This window comes from Condylostylus longicornis, unplaced genomic scaffold (assembly GCF_029603195.1).
Source record: "Condylostylus longicornis isolate FDR11 unplaced genomic scaffold, ASM2960319v2 ptg000055l, whole genome shotgun sequence".
Lineage (NCBI taxonomy): Eukaryota > Metazoa > Arthropoda > Insecta > Diptera > Dolichopodidae > Condylostylus > Condylostylus longicornis.
In genome coordinates this window covers 2,512,204-2,539,332 of record NW_026578024.1, presented here as the reverse complement: position 1 = coordinate 2,539,332, position 27,129 = coordinate 2,512,204, and the positions used below count along the sequence as shown (strand labels likewise).

The window sequence follows — 27,129 nt, the reverse complement described above, 5'->3', positions numbered from 1 at the left end:
AAATTTTCCAAGATGTTTATTGGAGTTTGAGATTAGTTTTTAAATTAGATATAAGTACAACTAACTCTCGTCTCACAAATTAGCTAATTCTGTGTTTTAATTGAAATTTTGATTTACTTATATCTTAAACTAATTTTTCTTTTTTCTTTTTCTAGCTTTGAAAACGGTTAACAACCACCAAATATAATAAAAACAACAATAATAATGGTGACAAGAAATGTTCAAAATCAGCAAATAATTTACAAAACTTATTCAAAACTAGTTCCAATTTTATTTCTTTTACCAAAGTGTGGCATTTCAGTTGATTATTTTAATTTTCGTTAATATTTTTTTTGTTACGCTTTTTTAAATATTTGATAATAAGTGGTTAAAAAATTAGAATAAAAAAAATCAAGTTATTTAAAAATTTATTTAAAAATTGTCAAATATTTTTAGATATTTACTTACAAATACACATGTACACATATATGTATATGCAAAACTACAATACAAAAGAAAAAAAATAGAAAAAATAAAAAAATAATTAAAAACTTTCTGATAAGGCAAAAAATCATTATCAGCAATAATTACATTAAGCCATAATAAAAAGAAATCAAATTGACATTGTGATTGGGTAAAAAATAAAGAGAGACGAGAGATATTTTGTGTTATTATAAGTAATTAAAAAGAGCAAGATATACATTTTGTATGTAAGTGACATCTCTATTTAGTTTTTTTGAGATTAATATTAATAAAATCAAAATTTTGAATTTAATTATAACTGAAAGAATATAAAATTAATTATTTGCAATTTTAGTTTAAAACGATATTGAATGAAACTGCTGTGGTGCTACATCGAGAATAATTAAAAATTAACTAGAAAGTTGGAATTACGATAGATAAATTAGCAAACGCCTAATTACCACAATAACTTGTTTATAAAACTGTGTGCTAAATTAAATAAAAATTGAAAGAAAAATACACGAAAGTTTAAAATTTCATTTAAGTTTCTAAAAACACAAAATATTTTAAATTTGATTGTTAAAAATTAAATAATTTATATCGAAAATTATATAACAAATAATTGATAAATGGTTTTATGAACAAATTAAAATAATTATGATAAGCAGCATAAAAAGTCAAACCTTAAAACAAACAACAACAGTGTCATCATCAACTGCATCGGACGACGAACATACACTTCACCAACATTTAATTGAGGATATGCTAATAAGGCCATTAAATAACGATGATGAAAATAATTTATTTGGAGAAACTATAATGGTTAAGTCAACAATACCATCTGTAAATGAAAATTTTATTGATTCTAAAGTATTTAGTAACAATAATAGTAATAGTGATAACACTAATAATAGTATTTTATTAAATTCAAATAATATTGATAATAATGATATTATATTAAATAATAATAATGGTAATAATAACATTAATTATGAATTAAAAATGATGCAAAACAGTTCAGTAACAACAAAATTAAATGATACTCAAAATTTATATAAAATTAATAATATAAAAAAAGAAAATATAACTGATGATTTTAATAAAGATGATTTAAAAAATTACATAATGTCGATTTCAAGTTCAATTACATCAACAAATACAACAAATTCCAATGATATATCGGTAAATAATAACAATAGTAATAATAATAACATAAAAAGTAGTAATAATAAAGGTAATAATAATGAAAATATTGATAATTTAATATATAATAATAATGAATCTGAATTTGCTATTAATTCAATTTCTACAATACCAATTAATAATGCCAAAGATTTTTCTAATAATAATGATAATAATTTAATACAAGAGCAAAAGCCATTAATTCAACAAGACATTTCTAATAATTTAATAAAGTCTGCAGTTAAATTGGAACCAGATTCAATATCAAATTCAACATCATCAGTATCAAATATTAACTCAAATTCTTTTAAAAATGGTATGATATCTAATAATACTACTAAAGTTGATGATAAAAGTGCCTTATTTAATTCATCTACTAATAATAATAGTAATAATAAACTTAGTTTCTGTAATATATCTCCTGTACCAGTAAAATTAACAAAATTTCCAATATTTGATGATTCAAATCAAATTACATCAACTTGCAATAATTCTAATAATTTATTACAATCACAAAAGCAATCAAATGAGGGTACACCAAAAATGACTTCAAATTTCTTAAATAACATCAAAGTATCAACTAATGATAAAATATCAGATAATAACAAAATTGCTACTTCAATTGCAACATCGACAACTGTTGTTAAAGCAAATAGTAGTAAACATTCTTCTGCTGGCACTCGTGTTGGTTTCATAAGTTTAGAACAAAATGGTTGGAATTTAAATTTTATTACTACAACTAGCTTAATACCACCTATATCGACCACAAAAATCAATAATACAAAAAAATTTGAAACACCGCAAATTCCAATAAAAACTACAACAATCAATAGTAGTTGTAATAATAGAATTAATGTTTTTAATGACAATTCAATAAATTCTAATTTGAAAGTGGATGGTGATAGCAATAGCAATAAAAATACAATTAATCATCATGTCAATAATGCAATTGTGAATCGATCATTGATTGAAGATGTTCATAATTATTCGAAAAAAAGTAAACGTTTTCCAATGGAATGTGTTAGTACAACAAATTCAAGCGTGGAAGAATCGGAGGAAGATGACGATCCAGACGATGATAATGATGATGGTTATATTGATTATGAGGAGGACGGAGAAGAAGAAATATGTGGTAATGAGTTTGATTATCGAAAATTTTTAACAACAAAAACTAAGAATAAAAAACGATTCCAAACTCTTAAAATTGACTCAAATATTGGATACATTGGAAATAAAAAATTGCAAGATAAAATTGAAAAAATGATTGTAGATCAGAAAGAATATTCCACAAACAATGAGATTTATAAAAAAACGCAACAAGAAATAGGTTTTATTGGTCCTAGTACAAATAATGATGAGAATGGGGAATCATTGTTAACGCCAGAACATCACGCTCGTAGACCAATGAATGCGTTTTTAATATTTTGTAAAAGACATCGTGCTATAGTTAGAGATAAATATAAAAATATTGAAAACAGGTGAAAAATTACTAAAGCTTCAAATTATTTCAATCAATAATATTTAAATTTTATATATATTTTAAGACAAGTCACAAAAATTCTTGGAGAGTGGTGGGAAAACATGTCACAGGATGAGAAAAGTTCATATACGAATTTAGCAAAGGAGGTAAAAAATATTTTTTATATACAATTAAAATTTCTTGATTTGTTTAAAGCAGGTGATAAACTTTACACTTTTATTTTTAGTATAAGGATGCATTTTTGTCAGCAAATCCGAATTTCAAATGGTATAAACTACCAGCACCACCACTTAGGACATTAGTTACGAGACCTCTAAATACAAATGAATCTTCGTTAGAAGAACCATTACCTCCAACTTTAAAGCAACCAAAACATTCATCACCTTTTAAACAAAGTTCTCCCCCAATTGAAGAAAATATACCAATTTCAAAAGAAAAAATTGTTGATAGAATGTCACCAATTGAACCTAAACATGAAGGGAATGTTGGGATGTTTAAATTTGCAGATGAAACGCAAATGGGAGGCCTTAGTAGCCTTATAACGTGTAGCAACAGCCCAAATGGCAACAACAGCCCCGATATAAATAAAATTTATAAATCTGAAAATCAAAATAACGATCATGAACATCTTCAATGCCCTTTAACTGAAACATCACAATTTATCTCTTTAGCAATGCCTAAGACTAAACCAGATATATCAAATTTAGAACCATTTGAGCGTATGCGTAATCATGCAAAAGAAATGCAATTATCAATAAAAAATAACAAAAGGAAAATCCTTATTGCCGATAACATTGATATTGGTATAGGGGGTAAGAAATTTATTAGAGATAATAGTTTTTCTAGTAGTGAAGAGGATAACTGGCTTCGGAAGCCAACAAGATCATGCAAAGGTAAAAAATATCAAGAATTAATAAGCTCTGGACAAATTGCCACTTCTTCGAAAAAAAATAAAAAATCGACATCAAACACTTTTGCACAATCTGATTTTATTAAATCTAGTAATATTAAAGATTCATCTAGCGATAGTGATGGAGCTGCAGCTACTCAAACTAATTACTCTGATAATAATCTGTCACCTTTAAAAATAAATGTTAAGGATGAAGAACCTGAAAATCTCCCAAATGTTAAAAAGACAAGTGATATTGAAAAATCTAGACAATGTGAAGATAATCAATTAGTGATACAATCGACTGAAGGAAAGCCTTTCGATACGAATGCATTCGATTTAGAAGCTAAAATAATGGCTTTACCAGCACAAGATTTAGAAGAATATCTACAAAAAAAGCAAGAGTCAAAATGCAAGAAAAAAATAGCATCAAAACGCAGAAAAAAATTTAATTCAAAGAAAATATCGAAATCTAGCAATAGCAATAATAATAACGATAACAGAGCTTCTCCTTGCTCACTATCATTAGATATTTCTAACCAAAATTCTTCAAAGTCAAGTGAAATGCAAGATATTATTACACAACAAAAATCGCAGCAGCAAATTGATTCAATTAAAGAACATATAGTCGGTAGTCAAAAACGCAAAGCTCGCAAAGAAAGTATCACTCGTCGTGATTTAAATGCCATTTATAAAACAACAACTCCCGTAATGACAGCAAGTGAACCACCTATTAATTGGGTTAATTCAAGTGATATAAAAATTGAATCAAATAGCGAAATCGATAATGCTCATTATGAGCCATTATTCTTACAATGTCATGAAGAGCAACCAGTGCAAAAGATTGAATGTGTATCACCTGCAAACGAACAACTTACTTATCAGGTATATGAACCAAAACTGGCTGAACCAACCTCAAAACCACATTTACTTATTTTAGCTGAAGTCGCCAGTAATTTTGACGAGTAATCTTTATTAAATTTTATTCCTAATTCTTTTACTTAGTTAAGGAATTTTTTAATGTTGAATCTATTAAGTGATCACTATTTATTTGTACTAATACGCATATATCAATAAATAATGACCCTCAATATACAAATTTAGGAGAAATTTATATAACATTAAGGAGAATCAATAACAATGTTTTTCAATCAGTCATTTCAAATATTTTTTATGTCCGCAATTACTTGTTAAAATATGCTCATACAAATTGCAAAGTTTTTTAAATGAAGTAAATAATTCAATATTATTTTTAATATATTTTGTTTTCTTCTCTTAATGCGCTTAAAAACTCGAAATTCATATAATCTTTTCAATGAATCTTTTAAATTTTTACAAATTAATTGATAATAAAATTGGTGGTTTCAGTATAGTAGTTATAAAGTTCCACAGGTCAGTCATATTTTAAGCAAATGAACCATTCACTTTTGCTTTGTAGAAATTTTTTCCTTTTTTGAAATCTTATAATTTTGTGATTAGTGTTTCAATTAATGAGCAAAATTTATCAAATTTTTTTAAAGACTTTGAAATTTCGTTCTATGCAACTATAAATACTAAATTATTTTTATTTTAATTTTTTATTTAATTTGCATAAGTTTTAGATTGAAGCAAGTTTTAAAGACATAATACCCTAATTTAACTATTTATGTATTTGTGATGATTGATTGGAAGACAAGTAATTTTATTTTATTTAAGAAAATTAAACCTATTTAAAGAAATGTTATAAGTTTAAAAAATTACCTTTATTGATTGTATTTATTTTACTTAAAAACCAATTAAATACAATAAATTAAATATTATATTACTTAAATTATTTTAAAGAGAAAACAAAATCGTAAAATGATGTGACTTAAATTAGACTGCAATAAATATTACAAATTTAAGGATACTGTGAGGAAATATAAGATGTTTTTAAGAATGGTATATATATATACAATACATATAGGCAATATAAAAAGTAATTTATATATTAAAATATAGAAGAAAGAAAACTAAATAGACAGTTTAAAACACTATTAGCCATTGAAATTAAAAGAACATTGATTGTGTGGTTTGATTTTTTTTTGGCAAAAAAAGAAAACAAATTTATTACTTGTATTGTTAATAATCATAATAAATTATTCATTTTAGAAGAATACGTATATTAAATAATATATTTATTTTGTTTTTCAATATTATTAATAAGAGTTTGAAATAATAAAATGTTGAATATAATACAAATACAAAATTCAAAGTAGTATATGTTTTTTAATAAGGTTTTATTGAATACATATTCACACCCATAGACTTTAGATATTCTTGTGCGTTATAACATTTTGTTTAAAAATAGAAATGTATACATATTTATACATGTAAGTAAATTATTAAAACATACTACATTTTCATTAATTTTTAAATCTTTATTAAACAAATTAAATATTTGAATCCATACATTATTATTAATAATTTTAATAAACATACAAACAAATTTGCGCCTATTAAACTTAATTATCGTGTTTAAAATTCTAATTAAAATTATTTTATATAAAAATAGAACTGGGAAAAAATAATATACACACATATTTATGTATATATATTTATATACATTATGTTAACTTTGAACCAAATTCTTAAAATTTATAAAATTAAAACAAAAAAAGGGTTAAACCGATTTAAAAGTTGATCGTATCCCCAAAAACTCGATAAAAAGCAATAAAATTTGAGCGAATATTTAATTTTTTTATAATCACTACAACACTTATTCCATTTGGTTTTCTATTTTATTTAGAACTTTTATTGATATGTAATAAAAACAAGTTTTAAATTCAAGTGTAACAATTTCGTTTAAAGAGTTTCGAAATAGTATATGTATAAAATAAAATAGATTTTGCTATTATAAATTAAAAAATAAACATAATAGAAATATAAATAATGGAAAATTTGTCAGGAATGCATTGCTTTTTTTTACATACAAAACAGAAAACAGTAATTTCATTTCATGATTATTAAATATCAGGTGAAAAATTAAGTGCAAATACCGATTTTCTATAATTAATTTTAAAAACAGAATATTTATTTTCATTGTATATGTATTTTTTTTTTATAAAAATTAAATTATTCGCTTGCAAAATAAGTATAGCATAATAAATTGGAAATTTTGTATGCTTCATCTAAGATTTTTAAATTTTTTCGGTTATCGTTAAAAATATTCTTTTAATTCTTTTCACTTGAAAATTATATTGAATAAAATTATGAATTTGTACAATACAGAAATAAAACCTAAAAAAAAAAAATAGTTTTAAAAGAGAGTACAGTCTTTGTCTATAACAATAGAAATATTTTCTAATAAAAACATAAAATTGATGTAGATTTTTACCTAATGTTATTCATCTATTATAAATAGCTAGATTCTCGCATAAATTCTAAATTTCTTTCTTATATAACAAGAAAAATAAAGAAAAAAAAAGACAAAAAAACAAAGTTTAAGGAAACAGTTAATAAGTTATAAAGGTAAAATTAAATTTCTATTTATTTTTAGTAGTCTATTGTTAAATTATGTAGAACTTTAGAAACGTTATAATTTATAAATGTGATTTTATGTTAAAAAGTTTCAATTTGTTATGTGCATTATGAAAATTAAAAATATTATTATATAAATTTTAATTAAAGTTATTTTATAAAGTTCATACACAACAGAAAATATGTATATATTTGAAATTAATTCTAAATATTTTGAATTATAATAGGAATTGCATATAGGAACATAAAAACTTCAGCTGCACACGAAAATGTTTCTCTTTAAATTTATACTTTGATTTTTTTTATACAGGTGTATAGATTTTATTTTAAATATCATGTAATTATAACAGTATAGCATAATAATATCATAAAACAAGACGTAAGTAAATGGCCAAATGATTTACTTCGCCTCATTCACTTCGCGAAATGCCCATTTTTCATTTCATTGCCTCGCTTTGTAAGCTTTGAAATATTTGACAGTTTTTTTTTGTAATTCTGCAAAAACTTTTAAAAGAAAAAATGCATTTTTTCAAAAAATGTTTGAAGAAAATTGATTATATATAATAAAAAATGAAGAATTATTTGGAACGAAACATAGTGACAGTTATTGTCAAGGCTCTTAAATAAAGTTCCCATTGGGCCTATACTTTGCTTTACTCAAAAAGCTTTCAAAATAAAGCCAGCGAGATTATTATTGTGGACCAGTACCTTAACGAATTTTTCCACGTCTCGCAATACTGTGAAGTTTTAAACAATCTTACTTTAATAATTTCTATCAGTTTTTTTTATTGGCTTGTTTATTAATAATTCAATTGTTCTAATAATTTTCAATAATTAATGATAATTTTTAAAAATTTCTTTGATTTTAATTAAATAATATGTATAAAATTATTTAAAAATTAAAAGCTATAATGATTAACTGAAAGTGTATGTATTTGATATTGTATTTTAATATTACTGAAAATAAATCAACTCAGTCCAGCATTTACTTCTTTATATATATTCTTTATATAATTGATATAGATAAAGTTTATTAATAAATTTTTCATTTTCATAAAAATAACTCATTTCCATTTTTTATAAAAAACGAAAAATAATTCGTTTTTATAATTAATATGGTATATTTCCCATTAACGTCTTGTCAATGATAGTTCCATAATACTTCCAAAATAATCATTAGCTTTTTCTTTTAATTTAAGGTAAATATTTCAAGAAATTAATTACATGAATCAATTGAATTTGTCGGGAAGAACGCCTATATCGCATTGATTTTTAATGACCTAATTTTTGATATTGCTCATTTTATGATGAAATTTTATTTTCCTTTTTCTTTGGAAGAAAAATTAGCAAAAAATTTTTAATTGTGTATTGAAAGAAAGGTTAGTCATATCCAGTAACTTTAATTTTGTTTTTAATATTTTTTTTTATTTATTTTAAGCTTAGATAATGGTTATTTTAAAAAAGCCAAATAAATTCAAATTAAAATTGTTAAGCAAATTATTGTTGAAAATTTGTTTCTATGTATATTTTAATTCTAAAAATTATTTATAGAGTAAAAAGAAAATATTTTAAATTCAAGATTAAAATGATTACATAAATATATATTAAATTTTAGTTTGCTAGTCATAATCACAAAGGAATTTTTTAATTAAAGTGTTAACAAATGGAAACTAGCTATTATGTATTATGATTCAGTAATTTGAATATATTTCGAATTTTAAATTAAAAATTCGGAATATTCAGCATAGAATATAGAACTGTTGTCATTGAGAAAAAGTTCATATAAATGAAATTATAATACAAGTGGTATTGTTTTAATTGTTAATTTAATAATGAAGCGAATTTGACTGTTTATAAGTTATGTATTACTAACAATTATTAATAAATATTTTAATTTATTAATGTATAAATTTCAATTGCTCGTTCAATTTTCAAAATATTTAGTTAATGTTAAAGTTTCGTCAAATTTAAATTTAGTTTTACATTATCTTTTCGATTTATTTTAGCTTTATGAATTTTATATAACCCTTCTATTCTAAAATTTAATGTTATTTGTAATTAAAATTAAAATAAAAAATTGTTACCATTAATCTTAATTATTAATAGTATTTTAAGAAATAAATTACAAATTCACATCTTCAATATTAATATCACTTAAGTAGAATTTTTTTTTTTTTGTTAAATACGTTTAAAATATTTTGTTTTGTTATACTTTGAAGTCACGTTTTTTTTGTTTTTTATATACATACATATATTATTACTATTTTTATTAATTTTGAATTATTCAATATAATTAGTTTATTTTTTTTTTAAATATTATTGACTGTTAATATTATTAACCCTCGGTTAAAAAACGTGTTGCAGAAAAAAAGAATTACATCAAAGGCTAATGAGGACCTCTATCCAACATCTTTTCTCATGCTTTGATATAGATAAACAAGATTTTAAAGTATAATAATTGAAATAATAATGTCACAGTCAGAAAAAAATGCTAATCTAAATTAATATTTTGTTTTAACTATTAAACCCTTTCAAAGGACAAATTTCAAAATTTATTATAGGAAAATTTAGAAGAATGCAATAACAAAAGGGAAGTCATGTGCGAAGACGATCAATATTTCAGCAAAGGTGTGGTCTGTACTTGCAAAAAAAAATTCCCATATTTCCTTTTTAGTATCAAATCCGTTATGCCACATAACTTATGATTTAACGATTTTCTTGGATATTGCAGGTTACTTGCAAAATTTAAAATAAGGTTTTAAAGCAAAATTATCAGAAAGCGTTTTTCATGCAATTTTTTCTTTTTTCAGTAAAGTACTATAAAATTGGATAGAGGCTTTTCCCAAAAGCACTTAATGTTATATATGTATATAATATCTGTATATATATAGTTACATATTATATAAACATTTTTTAAAAAATGTAATTAGTTACTAAAAATTCAAAATAAGTGATGAAAAGTTGTAATAATCTTTCCTTTTAGAATGAAAATAAAAAGAAGAAAAAAAAATTATTGAAAAAAAATTATATAACAAAAAATACATACATTTTAAATTATAATAAGTGTTACAATAAAATTGAAACAATGATTATTTAAATTTTGTTTATGTTAAAATAAAAAACTAAAAAAAAAATAGAAATAAAATATTTTTGAAAATAAATTTTGAATATTTTTGTACTTTATATGATTTTGAAATTTTGCTAATTCTATTTAGAAAACATTTTTATATTCATTCTCTACTGTTTCCAAACAAATAACTTATTTCTAAACACAAGTATTTTTTATGTAACATTGCTTTGCTTACTTGAACAAAGACGCAACATAAATTTCTTTTTCTCTGAATTTGCAGCAATTATAAAAATTCTCGAAAACAAATCATTTCTTAGCAAATAATTACAACGGAATTAATAACTCAAATTAAAATTATAGAAACTACTCAAATAAAAATAGATAAAGAATAGACAAAGAATAGATAAAACTGTTTTGTAACAAAGTAAAATGCTTGCTGATCTTTTACTTTTCTAATGATATGCTTTTCTAACAGTCAAGCTTCTGGCCTACGCCAATATTTACGCCAGTTTGGTAAAACTGCCTGAACTTTATGTAGCAAAATAGGTCTTTGGAAAACTTTTTTTCTTCAGAAACTTTAATTGTTATAGCATAACTATGACACTAAGTGTTTAATACTTACTAATCTGTACTATAAAAGTTGTGTTCTATAAAAATCAAGAATTCTGTAGATTTTAATTAAGTTCTTGTAATAAATTATTCTAAAAACTTATGAGTCGTTAAATGGATTCTGGCTGTTAAAGTTAAATGGTTTTACAATGCAAAGTAATATAGTATTTAACAATATTATTTTGAGAGTTCTATTGGTTGGAAAACTTAGCATTTAAATTAAAATAATTATTAAAATATTAAAAATTACATATTTATGAATACACATTTTGTTTCAGAAAAAATATTTAAATATCTGCATATATTTATGATTAAATTTAATTTCCTTTAAATTTAATTTAGGAGAAGCACAGTTAGCATTGTAAATTTTTAAGAACTCTTCAAAATTCATAAAAATATTAATCCTATATGAATAGTAGTTAAAAAATTATAACAGTTACGTGCACAGAAATCTTTTGACTACATTGCTTACCTAATTCTTTTGCTTAAACAAATCACAAATAACAAAGTTATGAATAAAAATATTTAAAAACAAAAAAAAATGTTAGTATATTTAAAATTGAGCCTTAATTCTAAAATTAGGATATCCTTATTTCTATATCATATTCTGTATTTGAAATTGTTATTGAGTGTAAAATTATTTTTTAATATTGCATTATTCATACATAAATCTGCATATAAGATCTACTACAGTTAAATATTAATTCATATGAAAATTTCATTCATAAACATTTTATCAGCACGCACCTTTGAATAAGGTCTTGTTGAAATTGTGAATTAGTGCAGATTTTGTTTTTTTTTTTTTAAATAACAACGTAAAATGAATGTGAAAATATTGTCAGGTGATGAATAAAAGAACCAGTGTAGCTATGTAATGATAAATTTAATGTTACGTTGTGTTTGTGACTTCATTATAAGGAAACTCATTATGTATTCGTAGTAGGATATGAAAATTTGCAGAATGTCTACGTAATGAAAAATTCATGACATAAATATATACATATATGTATACATTTATGAGTAAATTAAGGTTATAAGTATATTGGAATTAATTTATGATACAGATGTGCATGTCAGCTTCCTTATAAATTATTAATATGTTGATATGTTAATTAAATATTTTTAAAAGTTTCCAATTGAGAAAGAAAATTATAATTTTTACATTAAAATTTGGAAGAAGGAAATTGCTGGTATCTATTAAATTTTCATTTCAAGTGAATAAAATTGGAAGTAAGCAAAAGAGTATACATATTTAAAATAAAAGAAAATGGTAAATAAATAAATAGAATATTGTTAATGTAAGAATTTTCCTACTAAAATTATGTAAGATATTTTCATAAACGCAATACCACAAAGAACTGCGAAACGAAACATTGTGAAATGAATATGCGATATATTTGTAACTATTCCAAAGCCGCTGATATGATTTAGCTGCGTTACACATACTAGTATCGCTATATTTCGAAAAAATTATCCATGCTTATGAACAAACTAGTTTAAGACCATTTGTTTACGTACATAAATAAATATCGCTATATATTGCGTTTATGAAAAGGCATAAAACTATAACAAATTTTTGTATATATCTTTAGGAAAAATACTAGAAAAACGGAAAAATTTAAAGAAAGTTGTAGTAGCACAAACATTCAAATATAGTCTGAAATAACACTTTTCTATAATTATTCTGGATGGGAGAAGTAAATGAAATCTTTCATGATTTAAAAACAATCAGCTGTTCAAAATTAGAATTTTTGGAACTTTAAAGGATTATAACCTCAAGGACAAGAGGGATAGGAAGATAATTTGAACAAACACCCCCAGTGTTAAGATGTAGAATTTCTTATAATTAAACGTTTTCATCTTAAAATTAACAAAGTAAATAAAAGCCTTAAATTTAAAAAAAAAAATTAATTTCTTCATTAAAAAATAATTAAATATAATTTATACAAATAATAAATCCGTGTTACACAAAATAAAGTATTTATGAACCTGTAAAAACTTTTCATTATGAAAATTCAAAGAATGAATGAATGAATTTATAAACAAGTTACCAGTTTCTAAATGATTTTTAAAAGAGGTAATTTTTCTTTTTGCCCTATAAATTTGTTATTTATTTTCTATTCTCAGAATTTTATATCGTTAATCGCATTAATGCACTTGTTACCACGTTAAGAAATAATTTTTCTTTTGTATTTAGTCTTAAATGTATTGTTTGTATAACAATTTCGAATAAACAAATACAATATCCAACTATATATAAGTAAATATTTTAAATAATAAAGTTCTGCTTGCATTTAACTCACGAAAGTATAAAAAGTAAAAATACTTAAGAATTTTTCAACATTAAATCTAAAATGTAGTTAATCTTTCTTATGAAAAAAAAAATTTATTATATTGTAGATTTTACTTTTTTTCTTTTTAGAATTGTAAAGTAATTGTAGAAAGTTGTAATTGTAGAAAAGAATGATTGAAATAATCTTAAATCTTAAGAACAAAGCAGTTAAATTTAAAAAAAATTATTCTTAAATTAAGAGTACTGGGTGAAATTGTTAGGATAGATTTAAATTTTATTATTGTTAAACAAAGATATTGCATTTTTATGAAATATTAAAGTTTTTCAAGGTTACTTTTAAGTAAGGGGTCTATTTCAATTTTAGACCATATATTATTGAAAATGCTTTTTATAATTTGCCATCTTATATACTTTCAAGTCCAATGACAATTTAATAATCTTCGATGACAGACATTTTAATAAATATTCATCAGTTTTTTATCTAAAAAGATTTAATTATAATAAAAATGATTTCATTTTAATAATTGGAAATTATTTTACCATACTTACGGTAACGACAGAATTTTAAAATTTCATTTGCTTCAATTTTCTGCTTTTTAATCGTTATAGAATGTGGGTTTAGTCTCGATATACATGGGTACCTTTATTTTTTTCTCAAAATGGTTTTAAAATACAATTAGTTTGTTAAACAATTAACATGGAACAATATTATGTGTGACTGATCAAATGCTCTAATTACAGTTAATTAAAATCAATAGAGTCCGTAAGAATTATTCAGGATAATCCGAATGTCTTCGGAAAGTTTGAAGAATTAATCTCAATTGTGTAATTTTGAAGTAATTGACTTAACGCCAGGCTGCCATAAATTATGGAATTTTCAAAAATTTTGGGCTGCTTTTGGTTTAACAAAATTTTTTACCTGTTTTTCTTTCAATTGGTAAGCAATGATTTTGATTTTCTTTTGGGATAAATGAAAACGCTTTTTATTGTTATTTTTGACTTAGATTCCTATTTTTCTTATTTTTCCATTTTAAAAATGTTTTTTTTTCTTTTTTTTTTCTTTTATTTTAACTCAAAAAATATAACAATAAATTATTAAATTTAGTATAGACAAACAATTCACAATAAAGAAGAAAATTACATTTTCTATAGTTCACAATTGCACATTTTTTTTTGTATTCTAAATAATCGCAAAAACTATAAATTTTTATAGGGTTACTCAATTATTACCCAGCATTACAGAATTAATTTTTTTTTCGGGCATAATCAAATTTTTTTCGTGTATTTCATTTTTCTTGAATTTCTACATTTTTTGTAAATATTGCAATTATTCATTAAAAAGAAATTTAATTTTCGCATAAATATTTTGAAATGTTTTGTAGATTTTATTATTTATAGAAGTCGGAAAGCTGGAAATCGCAGTGAGAGCATGCATAACATTTAATTCTAATTTGTCAATAAAGCGAATTTCAAAAAAACCCAATATATTCATGATATTCGCATCTGCACAATGCATGTTGCGATTTATTTTTCTTCATAAACAGTCCGACTTTTCAACAATATATTGGAGTTCATAGATTAGCACCGAGTTAAAACGTCTATACATGCAACTGTCAAAAATATATTATGTGGGTATCACGTTCTTTTTTCTTTTCTGTAATCGGGTATTGTATATTCAGAAACAGGTCTACGAATAATTACAAATAATCACAGGTCTACGAATAACAACTATCTATCCAGTAATAATTGAGTAACCTTATAAATGTATTCGAACTCATAATATGTAACGTACTTGGTTTTTTTTATAATACTAAATTTTATTAATAATAATGTCATGTTAAGATAAAAAAAATTATTTTTTTCAATAAAATTGTAAAAAACGAAAAAGGTTCTTTTTTGCTTTTCTCATTTCTGACACAGTTTTTGTTTCGGGAAAATGGGAAAACTGAAAATGGAATGAGTTTTTTTTTCCTTATTTTTCTTTGTTTTTTTACATCAAAAATGTTTACATTTTTTTTTTATTTTTTTATTAGTTTTTCTTAGAATTTAATTTTTTTAATTTATTTTTTTTTTGTCTTTTTTCTTTATTCATTAATTAAAATTATTTTGGAAGTTTTTTATTTATTTAATTTACAACTATACTATATGTAGGTTTGTTCACAAGAATTTTGACGTAAATGTTGTATGCCATGCAGTGAGCAAGATGAATAGCAACGGCGTGTTGCGAATCTCTATTTAAATATGTAAGAGAGAAAGAAAAAGAAAAAAATAATTTTGTTTTAGATTTATTTTATTTTTTGCCTTTTTTTGCTTGTAATTTACAAAAGGTACATAAATGTGAAGTAAAATATAATTGTTTACCTGAGATTTTGTTCTCATTGTAGGTTGATATTTTCGTCTTATTTTACGTGGGCAGCAAACACATAATATTCTAACAAATGCTCTGAAATTGTATAAAATTAAATTTGAATTTTAAATTTATAAAATTATTGCTATTTTATTGTAAAATGTTAATAAAATTAAATGAAAGTTATTAAGTAATTGTTTTAATTTGATTTTGTTTTCTAAAAGTTTGATGTAGGTTTTGTAAGTAGTTTAAAGTGTTTTGAAGAAACAAATTGTTAGTAAAGCTTGTTAATAAGATTTAATTTGAAATTATTTTTATTTATGGTTTTCGAAGAAAAGACAATTATTATGTTTTGTTACGATAATTATTAACAAATGTAAATTGTATTAGAAAATAGGGCTAAATTACTTGTTATTTGTAATAAATATTACGAGTTACTCACGACTGGGATTGTTGAGGACATATGCATGTAATTCAATTCCAAAAATTTGATCAATAGTTTAATTAAAGAATAATTGAAAAAATTAATCCTAAACTAACACAATGATATGAATTATGTTTGGTTAAGGACAATTAACACTTTTTATAATATATAACAAGTATCGGACTGCAACGTACTACTGAAATCATAGTTGGACCGCTTTTATGGTCTACAAAATTGTTTTTTTTTTGTATCTTTTAAAAGCAGATGTTTTTCAATAATTTTCAAGTACGTGTTTCTTAGTTTGTTATTCTAGTGCAATACGGTCAGGATCAAAAATGAATCCATTTAGTTTGGACTACAAACAAAAAAAATTAATTAAAATAAAAAAATGTAAATTAAAATCTGAAAAACGTAAAAATATTTTTAATTTTTTGAAATTTACCTGCGAAAATCCCTACTCCAACACGCATAGATTACAGGATTCATACTTGAATTAATCCAACCAAGCCAGGTAACAACAGCTGAAACAATTTCTTCATGTGCTATACATTGTATACAGAAACCCGATAGTAGATTAACCACAAAAAATGGTAACCAACAAACAATGAATACTCCCATTACAATACCTAATGTTTTTGCAGCCTTTTTTTCTTTGGCGAATTTCGCTAATTTACGTGACAGTGAGAAATTCTTATGACCTAAATGTCTATGACGTCCTAAACCATTATTATGTAAAGCAGATAGTGGTTCATCTTCTTGTTCATCAGGTGTTGATGTTGTTGTACCACCACCATTTCCACCATTATTACAACCATTAGCACCATTTGCACTTGATGAAGATAAAGTTCTTCCAACTTTATCAATTTCAATATCATCAACAATTGATGTTTGTTGCTGTTGTTGTTGCTGCTGTTGTTGCTGTTGTTGTAATTGTTGTTGCTGCTGTTGATTTGTCTGTTGTTGCTGTAATTTACGATGCTGTTGTAATTGTTGCTGTCTACGACGTGCAGCAATTGCTGCAGCTGCAGCTGCTGCCGAATTATGATGATGATGATGGTGATGATGATGACGTGATGAATTACTTGTATCATGATGACTTGGTGCACGTGTTGTACCACCACGATGAATACGAAGCGTTAATTGCAATTCCCCTGATGCCATTAGTACTTGTTTTGTACCGATCTTTAATGATCGTGTTTGTATAACGGCAGCACGATAAATACGACAATATGTAAATACCATAACCAAAAGTGGTAAATAAAATGATATTGTTGATGAAAATACTAAATAACCTAAATGTTCTGTAAATGTACATTTATATGCTGGCATTTCACCTTCACGTGCAGCACGCCACCATAATATTGCTGGAAAACTAATTGCACTAGAACATATCCATACAACACATATTAAACCAGCTGCACGCCTTCTAGTCATACGCATTGGATACGATAATGGATCTGTTATTGCCCAATATCGATCTAATGATATAACACATAAATTTAATATTGATGCTGTACTAAATAGTACATCTAATGATCGCCATATATCACACCAATCAGTACCAAAAAACCATGTATTCTCTAAAACTTCATATAATGCTGAAAATGGCATTACAACTAAACCGACTAGGCAATCAGCAACAGCTAAACTTGTTACAAATAAATTTGTTGATGTATGTAAATAACGTTCACGTATTACAGCTAATATTACTAATGAATTACCAAATACCGTTGCAAATGAAAATAAACATAAAAATATTAATAAACCTAAACGATCCTTTGGTAAGGATTCCATATATTTTGTAAAATTTGGTTCATTATTATCCGATATACCAATATATGTTGTACCAGTTGCAATTGTTGCCGATAAATCATTATTATATGATGTTTCATATAAAATACTACAATTACTATTTGATGAAAATGATGTTATTATACCGCCACTATTTATAACAGGTGTCGGATAACAATCAATATAATATTGATCAGAATCAAAATCTGTTAAATTATATGCATATAAGTATGTTTGATTTTGATGAACTATCTGTTGATTGCTACTTATTGGAATTTCATCTTTTGGATTTAATTGAATATCAGCTGCTAATTCAAAATAAAAATCTGTTACATTCTTTAAATACATTGCTTAAAGTTTTCTTGATTTTAGTTTTTATATATAATATTTTTATTTATTTGTAATTATTTTAAAATTTATTAAATTTAATTTACATAATTTTAAATGTAAAAAAAAGTTTTCTTTAATGTTAACTTTCCTTTTTTTTTTAAGAAAATCTTTCTTTTTCTATTCGAAATTTTTTTTTTGAAAATTATTTTTTTTTTCTAATTTTATGGTGGAAAACAGCTAATTGATTGCTCACAAGTATTTATGAATGAAATGATATGTTGACAAATGTAGAGTGTTATAGTAGGTGTAAGTACTCGTATATAGAATTAGACTTCTCGAAGAAAAAATATGATTGCAATGGTATTTGTAAATTATCCTGTTTCATTTTTTATTATTTTGTAAACCCGTTCTATTAAATTCCATTTTATGTTTTCTTTGGCTTTTTATAGTATGAAGTGAAATTTTATTAATAATCTTTTATTAAATGAATTTCCTTTGGTTTAAAAAAATATAAATATTTTTTAATATTGAAGATCCTTACAATTTGTTATACAAGAAAATATTATATATGCATTTATTATTAATTTTAAATATATTTAATAATTAATTGTTTTAGGTTTATCACAGATGAGAAATTAATTTTAATACCAAATTTATAATACATGCATTATGTAGTATATATATATATTTATTTATATATATGTGTGTTTTTTATATAAGAAATATTTTAAATTAATTTTTATTTTCTGTTTTTTATTATGTATATTATGAGTAATTATTTTTAACATATATATATATATATACATAAAAGTATTTTTAATAATAGAAGGATTATTAGTTATTTAATAGCCTAAAATTAATTATTAAATAATTATTTTTAATTAAATTTAATTTTAAATTTTTATTATTTTATTTTGTAGTTTTAATATCTAAGTCTTGACTTTTATTTGCAGTATGAAATATGTTTTAAAATAAAATTTTATTTTTTTAGATGTAAGTTGATAATTTTTTGTGAGCATTTTTATAAAAATTTTTTTTTGTGATTGTTTGTAGATTTTCGAGTTTAATTTCGAGTTTTATTTATTGTTTTGAACCGAATTTTTTGTTATACTTGACGCTTGAGTTTCGCCTTCAATTTATTCGTCTATTTATTCTTGAAGATTGAATATAGATTGTATTCTGAAAATATATAAAAAATAAAAATTATTAAATAAAATAGTTTTAGAAAATCTTTCTGTTAATATTTAATGTATAATAAATGGAAAAAATAATAATAAAATGTATTTAATTGGTAAAAAGAAAATATAAAATTTTCCCCTTGAAATATTATTAAATATTTAAAAAAATCCCCAAATATATGCAATAATGACAGAACAATTAATTAGATTTTTGCGAATCCATTTTTACTTTTTGTCTTCAATTTAAAACTTAAATTTAAAAATTTACAAATTTGCAAAGTTAAAATTTTTAAGTTAAAATAGTTCAACACAAATTTACTTCTGTTACCTATACTATTCTTTTGATTCAGTAAGATACATATGTTATATTTCTATATGGGCGAAAATAATTTTTGAATTTTCGAATTTTAGTAATATTCAATTGAAGTTGTGATATTCAAAATTAATAAAGAGTATAGTTTCTAAAGCAAAATTCTATAGTATTAAAGCAAAAGTGACACATCTGCAGTTAATAGTTTAGTTATTGAATTGTTGTGTGCATATTCATTTATGTTAATTATGGCGATTTTGAGGGAGGTTGATTGAAAACAGAATAACAAAAATTTGTCCATATGTAAATTATATACTCTATGAGATGGAAGTATTAACCGAACACGCTTATTTGCAACAAGCGTATAAGCAAAACGCACTGTATTTTTTGTTCACATAGTCACATAGTTACATGCACAATATAAGTGTGCATGCAAGCATGTTCGACTGTTAATATAAAAACAAGAACCGAATTGAATTCTACAATTTATCACAAATTTTAAGTTAGGAATGTTGTATTGCATTCTTGAATATGGTAAGCAAAACAAGTATTACAATTTACTTATGTTCATTTTGTTGTTGTATTTGAATCAAAAAATATTAAATTATCATTAATATTAAATAGTAATTTATTTAACTACAGAGTATTAAGGCGAAATATAACAGAGTATTAGAAAAATAAATGTTCTCCTTAATTATTTACAAAATAATCAACTGTGCTTAAAATATATTTAATTTGATAAATTTAATTTTATTGCTATTATTTGTTTGACATTATTTATACATATAAATTCATTCCAATAGAAAATTATCACATTATTTTTATTTTATATAAGTTCTCTTTTTAGTTTTTTCTACAAAAAAAATTTTATATTTTTCTTACATTTGTTTTAACCGATAATCAGTGAATGACAAAATCATAAATAACTTCCTTTAAAAATGAAAAAGAGAAAAAATATAACCCTTAAGGGCGCAATTTATTACTAACTTTGGAATTTAGTTTTTCTTTACATAATCTTGATTATTCTGACATTGTTTACACACAAAAAAATAAAATAAAAATTGCTATAAGAGATTACTTGTTTTCCATTTTCTTTTGGGGAAAAAAATAAGTATGGTATGAGATAAGTTTCGGATAAATGACATATAATTAGTTGTCTTATAAGAAAAAAGAGGAACAAGGAACAAAGACTTAAGGTATTTTTTTATGTAAATGAATGTACATGAAATTATAACGCAATTCAAATTAATATATTGAAATTTAATATATGGTTGTATGTATATTTATAAATCGAATAGAGCTGTATAACTATTCGGGTAAATTAGAGTCCGATTTGGAGTTCTATAATAAGCACATATTTTTTAAATAATTTTTAAATATAAGAATGACAAGCAACTAAAAGAAATACTCTTCTTAAAGAAATTTTCAGATGACCGAAACAATGCAACACTGGGGCTTTTATAGATTGTTTTTGGAATGTTTGAGAGCTCAAATATGATATCATTTGCCTATTGATTTACGAAAAATTTGTGAAATTTAAGAAAACTTTACTTTTTCATAACTATAATTTTTAATAAGAAACTTGCTGAAATAAATGAGTATCTGCATAATTTACGCATTTTTATCGACAAGCGCTATATTTTTGTAGACATATTTTAATAGGCAGGACAGGGGACCAAGTTTGCTGTTTTTGCCTGGAAGAGGACAAAATGATGGAGCACTAATTGTGTGAATACGAGGCGATTGCTCGCCCGCGACTTGGAAGCTTCAGGAGGGCTTTGTGATCCCTGGGATAATCTCGCTGCTTGATGTGGCTGATATAGTGTGGCTTGTCAGGAGCTTGATAGGGCTGGTGTAGGTGGGGACTGGAATCACAAAAGATCGACGTGAGAGTGGCTTAAAAGAAAAAAAATAGCCATAGCCAATATTCAACCGCGATTTTTTCCATTCATGTCGCTTTGTTTTTTCTATTTTTATTGAAGGAATTAAGATTTATTTGGAACCCAACTAAAGTAGTGCTTTTAAAAGAATATATTTTACGATGTAGATAAAGTATATTTTGCGATATATAAACCATAAATCTCGAGAACATTTTTAAATTACAAATTTTCGGAATTTCACTGCAACTTAAGCATCAACGTGCAAATACATATAGGTATTCATGTATACCTATATATAAATGTCAATGTAATAATTTTAAAAGTTTTTATTGTGACATTAATAAGAAATGATTCTTTTTTTAGATATTTTAAAAGCTAACAAAGGGGAACAAAAATTTTGTTGGAATGAGAAGATAAACGTGAAAGTTTAAAAATAAAAATAACTGTGTATCAACAAAAATAATTAAAATTGAAATGTTTAAAAATATTAAGGTTTAAATGTATGTATGTATGCTTTGAATTTAATATTTCGAAGATAATTTAATTAGATTAAAGAGAAAAGCAGATAATGAACTCAGTATATTAATTGTGTTTAAACTTTGAAATCATTCAATTGCAAAATGAGTTTAATTTTAGAATATTCTTTTCTTTTTAGATGAAAGGAGCATGTCAAGACGAAAAAAATTAGAAAACAAATGTAGAGAAAATTATTGGCTCTTAGGTTTTAAGACTAAATTGGTAACATACAAAAAATATTGAGGCCTCTCAATTTATAGAGAAGGGGGTTGGTATAACATTTCAGTGCCTTGCGTTTACGGAATATAGCCACAAGAATACGATAGATCAAAACTTAGTGTCATGGTTAGTTATATTTACTCGTTTTAAGAAGTTATGGCCACTCAGGTGCGTTTTGATCCACATTATGAAAACCGGTCAGCCATAGTTACGTGTTTCAGAATGTGAGTGTTCGTTACAAACGATTTGTAATTTTGACAATATATTTTTCTTCAAATGCAATTAAATAAAATTAAATATCAAAATGGTTCTACTTTTAACACAAAGTTTTGTTATTTATATCAAATTTTAATCAAAACGAAATGCCCTGTAGGTCAATGCTTTTCTGTAATATTAAAATTGATTTAGATTGATATTGAGATTTAAAAATCATCTTCAGTATTACAAGAAATAAAATAAATTTTGATTTCATTCAATTAAAAGAAAGTGGGTAAAATAAAAAAAAAAATTGCTGCATTGCAAAACTAATCTCATTCACAATTATTTTAATAAACTTTAGGAGCCTTTCCTCGAAAATTGTTTGGTCTATAGTACTCGTATAAATGTGAAGTAAAAAGGGAAACAAAGTGGGTATCCTAATAACAAACCTTTCAACCTTTAAATATTTTCAAACTTTTGTTTGTTACTGACCTATAAATTTCTAACTGACTTATAAATTCTTCTTTTATAATTTGCAACTTTAAAAAGAAAAATAAAAATTGTAATGTCTTTTCCAATTAACTATTTAGTTCTAATTTCATGTTTTCAAGGGAAACAAATTAAAAACAAAGGGACTCAATTCACAATTTACAAAAAAAAAGAAACACTAACTACAAAAATTATTGGAAAAAAAAATATATATAGGACAAACAGAGGATGGAAAATCGAAAAAAAGATGAGAAAAACAAGAAGACAACACAATAATCCCTTAGGATTTCATTTCATATTGACAGTAAATCAGATTATTTCGTATTTATACGAACAATGACATTTACAATGACACATCGGTACTATAATATATATGTAAATATGGTCTAATGAAAGGATCCGTTCCGTTGTAAGAAGACGACCAAAAGGAAAACCAAAACGAAAACAACATGTTAAAAATAAAAGAAGAAAGAAAAGAAAATAAAGCCTGTGATTTATCAATGCGAGAAAAAGAGGCAAAACCAAAAAAAAAGAAAAATAAAAAAAAAATAAAAAAAAAAAATATGGGAGAAGACGCAAAGAAAGAAAGAAATACGATAAAAGAGAAAGAAAAAATAAGATTCCTTTAACAGGGATTTATTTGAAATAAGATTTTTCTTTTGTTTTCGAATCTCTCCTTTTTTTGTGTTCAAAGACAAGAAAATGATAGAATTCTTTGTATTTTTTTATAGATCGATTTATAAATTGTAAACATATTGTTGTGGTTGTTATAAGCTTAATTTTCCGATCACAAGTCGCAGTTTTGTTTAATATACTCTTATTTATAGTTCAATAAGAATCAGGCCAAAAATCAAGTTGGAAAGTATCGTTTTACGTTTAGCATTTCCTTGAATAGCTGTTCAGAACGGTAATGAATGCTGATTTATGCCGATCTAAATCAAGAATATTCATTTTGCCAACAATACAGAAATAGTTAAGAACAAAGTATATGTTTTAAAAAACGTTTGCTGCGGCTCCCTATTAATAACTTATTAAAACAATCCGAATATAAAATTGATGCGAATAAGAACGGGTGTGATGATGCGTTATCCAAAACATGTAGGGAATCAAAACATTGGAATTATGATTACGAATTATGATTAAAGATTACTGAAACTTTTGAATTTTAAATACAAGGTTTAAATTCACGAGTAAAGTTAAACGAAATTTTGCTATAAAAAACCAAAACAACCCTACAGTTTGTTGTGAGGGATTTTAATAAACGCTGCATTGAAAATCTATTTTGCTCAAATAGAAGTTGGTGTACTTATAGAACAAATAATTTTATACTTTCATTGTTAAATTTTCCAACATTTAGAATACAATTTGTAAAGAACTTGCATTATTTCTCAATAACAAACAAGTTGTTAACAGTGTTTCTTCTTCACTTTTCTAGATTTGATTGGATTTCTTTTCTTTGTTGTTGCAATATACTGGATGTATTTAAGATTTTCAGAATTTTTTTTTTATATTTAAAACGGAAATTAATTTATTTTTTTTTACTAAATGCAATAAAATTTAATTTGATTGATTCAAAAACAATTTCGTGTCCTTTATGTCAGTGATTTTAAGGATTTTATTATGAATTTTCATTTTGTATAACAGTTTATTCTACAATATATGCAATATGTGTATAAATTATGGTGTAGGACGACCTTGAGAAAATTCTATAGCTGATTGAATTCGGTGCATTCATAACATTTCACTGAATACGTGTAACAAATTATTTCTATATCCTAGGGCTACGCAGGTCAACTTATTAAAGATTTTTTTTTTGTATTTTTTGTTTGGATCTCAATTTATTTTACCCTTTACGTTTTTATTCTTATGTTTTGTTTTTTCTGTTATTTTACTACAATTTTACTTTAGACATTTCACCAGACTTTTTGTATCCAAATATTAAATGGAAAATATTTTTAGGGTTATCTTTGAAAATTATAATGATGTGAATATATATGAATATTATGAAAAATCCAAAAGAAAACAAGAAAAATAAAGATTATCAAAGAAAAATCAAAGGATATGAAAAATCTAAAAGGAATAAACATTTATATTTATTATTGAAGTAGGATTAACGTAATGAAGGATACACATAAAAAATTCAAATAGGCATGTAATTAAAAAAATTTTTTTTTGTGAGAGAAAAGTAAAATTATAATTTTTATAAATATTATTTTTATTTTATAAAAAAACTTTATAGAGTTTTGCTTTATGCTTATTTCGAAATATTCGAATTTAAAATAAAATGTTTACTTAACAGAAAATCTGTGATCCTTTATAACAAAGTTAAATTTAAGACGAACGAATCTATTTTAAAATATTATTGATTAATATTAATTCTCTATAGAATAAGAATCAGAATCGGATGCAATAAGTCTATACTACTGCAACAACTCAATATTTTATGAATGAACAGTTTGTGGAGTATAATAAATAATCTGTGAATTCATATTTGTTATACAAGCACTTATATAATCTTACATACATATGTACACGTATATATTTTCTTTAGATTATTGTCCAATTTTGAGCGATTTAGCTATGTCCATTCCATAGCGATGTTAACTATAAATAATCAGAGCAATGCTGAAATTTTCCCAAATGGTTTCTTTTTCCCAACTTTAATACTTTAACTGAACTATAGTAGTGGTTCGAGTAGTTACCATTAGTCAAATATAACAACGAATATCTGATGACAAAGTCAGTATGTTTGAAAAACATAATTTCCAAATTAAATGAATTCATATTGAAGTCAGCTCTCATGCAACTAATTAATTTGCTCATTCATTTACGTGCGTATCACAAAGCTAACGTGGCCAACTCTGATTTTAATAAAGTTTTCTTTCCAATTAGATTTTTTAATGTTGAATATTTAAGATACTTTTATGAAAATTTTGTTATGAGCGCAATACTATCCATACAAGTGTTTTGCGTATTTAGGCGAACACCGCAAGGAAAAAATGCATTTTATCTACATATTTCTATGTATAGTTTTAAGTGGCTGCAAAAGCAACGCAGAAAACAAATCCCTGAGAATTTTTTCATTCACTGATAACTCAGGTGGTAGAATGTTACCGAAAGTCACTATTCCGAGCCCAGCTCAATTCTTTAAGCTGTTCTCTTTGTTTTGTAAACTTTAAATTGAAAGATTGAGCAAGAGTCTTAACTGAGTCTTTTAACAAGTTATGGACACAGCTAGAAATTCCTATTTATTCATTCATTTTTATTAAATTTAATGTTGTCCTTGTAGATATTATCGAGTTACTAACAGCTAAATCAATGTATTTGTTTGGTATTCTTAATGAAAATTTCTTTGTCTTTAAATATCTGAATTTATTGAAAAAGCGAAAAGAGACAACAGAAGGAATAAAAATAACAAAATTTTTTTTAGTCTCTTTCAAACTAAAAGAATTACTGTGATTTCTTTAATACCATACTACATACATACACATGGTTTATTATTGAATGAAGTTTCCGGGAATTCAAAGATTTGTTATTGTTGAAAATTTTTTCTGTTTTTTAATTTATTTTTTAAAAAATCTTAAAAGAATAGAAAATCTCTCCTTCAACCCTTACTGCTATCATAAAAAAATTCTATTTAATACAATTTGTATTACAAAAAAAATAACAAGAAATAATAAAACTAGAAATTGTGCATCCTTTTAAAGGATTATTTATGAAAAAAATATATTGCATATTTTTTATGAAAGAAGTATGAATGTATGAATGAATATATTATAAGACACATACATATACATACATTGTTAAGCGATAAATAACAAACAGTAAAATGTGCTACAATTGTAAGAGCATGTTATGAAAACAATACAATCATAGTGAAATAAAGAGTGCAAAATAACGGTAACATGTGAAGAATTAAACCTTGTGTTTGCTTTTATTTGTTTTGTTCGCACTTATAACGGTTTGAAGGAACATATGCACATTT

The 27,129-nt window shown here is 24.1% G+C and overlaps 2 protein-coding genes across 7 annotated transcripts in view; one reads left to right on the top strand and one right to left on the bottom strand.

Moving 5' to 3' along the window:
• The window catches only part of LOC129611817 (putative uncharacterized protein DDB_G0282133), a 33,090-nt gene extending 26,902 nt beyond the window's left edge, over positions 1-6,188 (top strand). For 5 of the 6 annotated variants that reach the window (XM_055525181.1, XM_055525186.1, XM_055525184.1 and 2 more), the window contains 4 exons: positions 156-689; positions 797-3,101; positions 3,168-3,249; positions 3,330-6,188. In XM_055525181.1, coding sequence (XP_055381156.1) covers positions 1,099-3,101; positions 3,168-3,249; positions 3,330-4,961 — 3,717 coding nt within the window. In that variant the 5' untranslated portion in view covers positions 156-689; positions 797-1,098 and the 3' untranslated portion in view covers positions 4,962-6,188. Of the gene's footprint in view, positions 1-155; positions 690-712; positions 3,102-3,167; positions 3,250-3,329 lie in introns of those variants that run through there. The other variant, XM_055525187.1, reaches the window with a different exon arrangement.
• An 8,155-nt stretch (positions 6,189-14,343) lies between these two features.
• On the bottom strand, positions 14,344-18,908 carry LOC129612098 (dopamine receptor 2). Its single transcript, XM_055525593.1, has 3 exons — positions 16,676-18,908; positions 15,824-15,905; positions 14,344-15,693 (listed from the first exon to the last, which is right to left on the bottom strand). The coding sequence occupies exons 1-3, from the start codon at positions 18,370-18,372 to the stop codon at positions 15,604-15,606; spliced, it is 1,869 nt and encodes a 622-aa protein (XP_055381568.1). The 5' UTR covers positions 18,373-18,908; the 3' UTR covers positions 14,344-15,603.
• Positions 18,909-27,129: the final 8,221 nt, after the last annotated feature.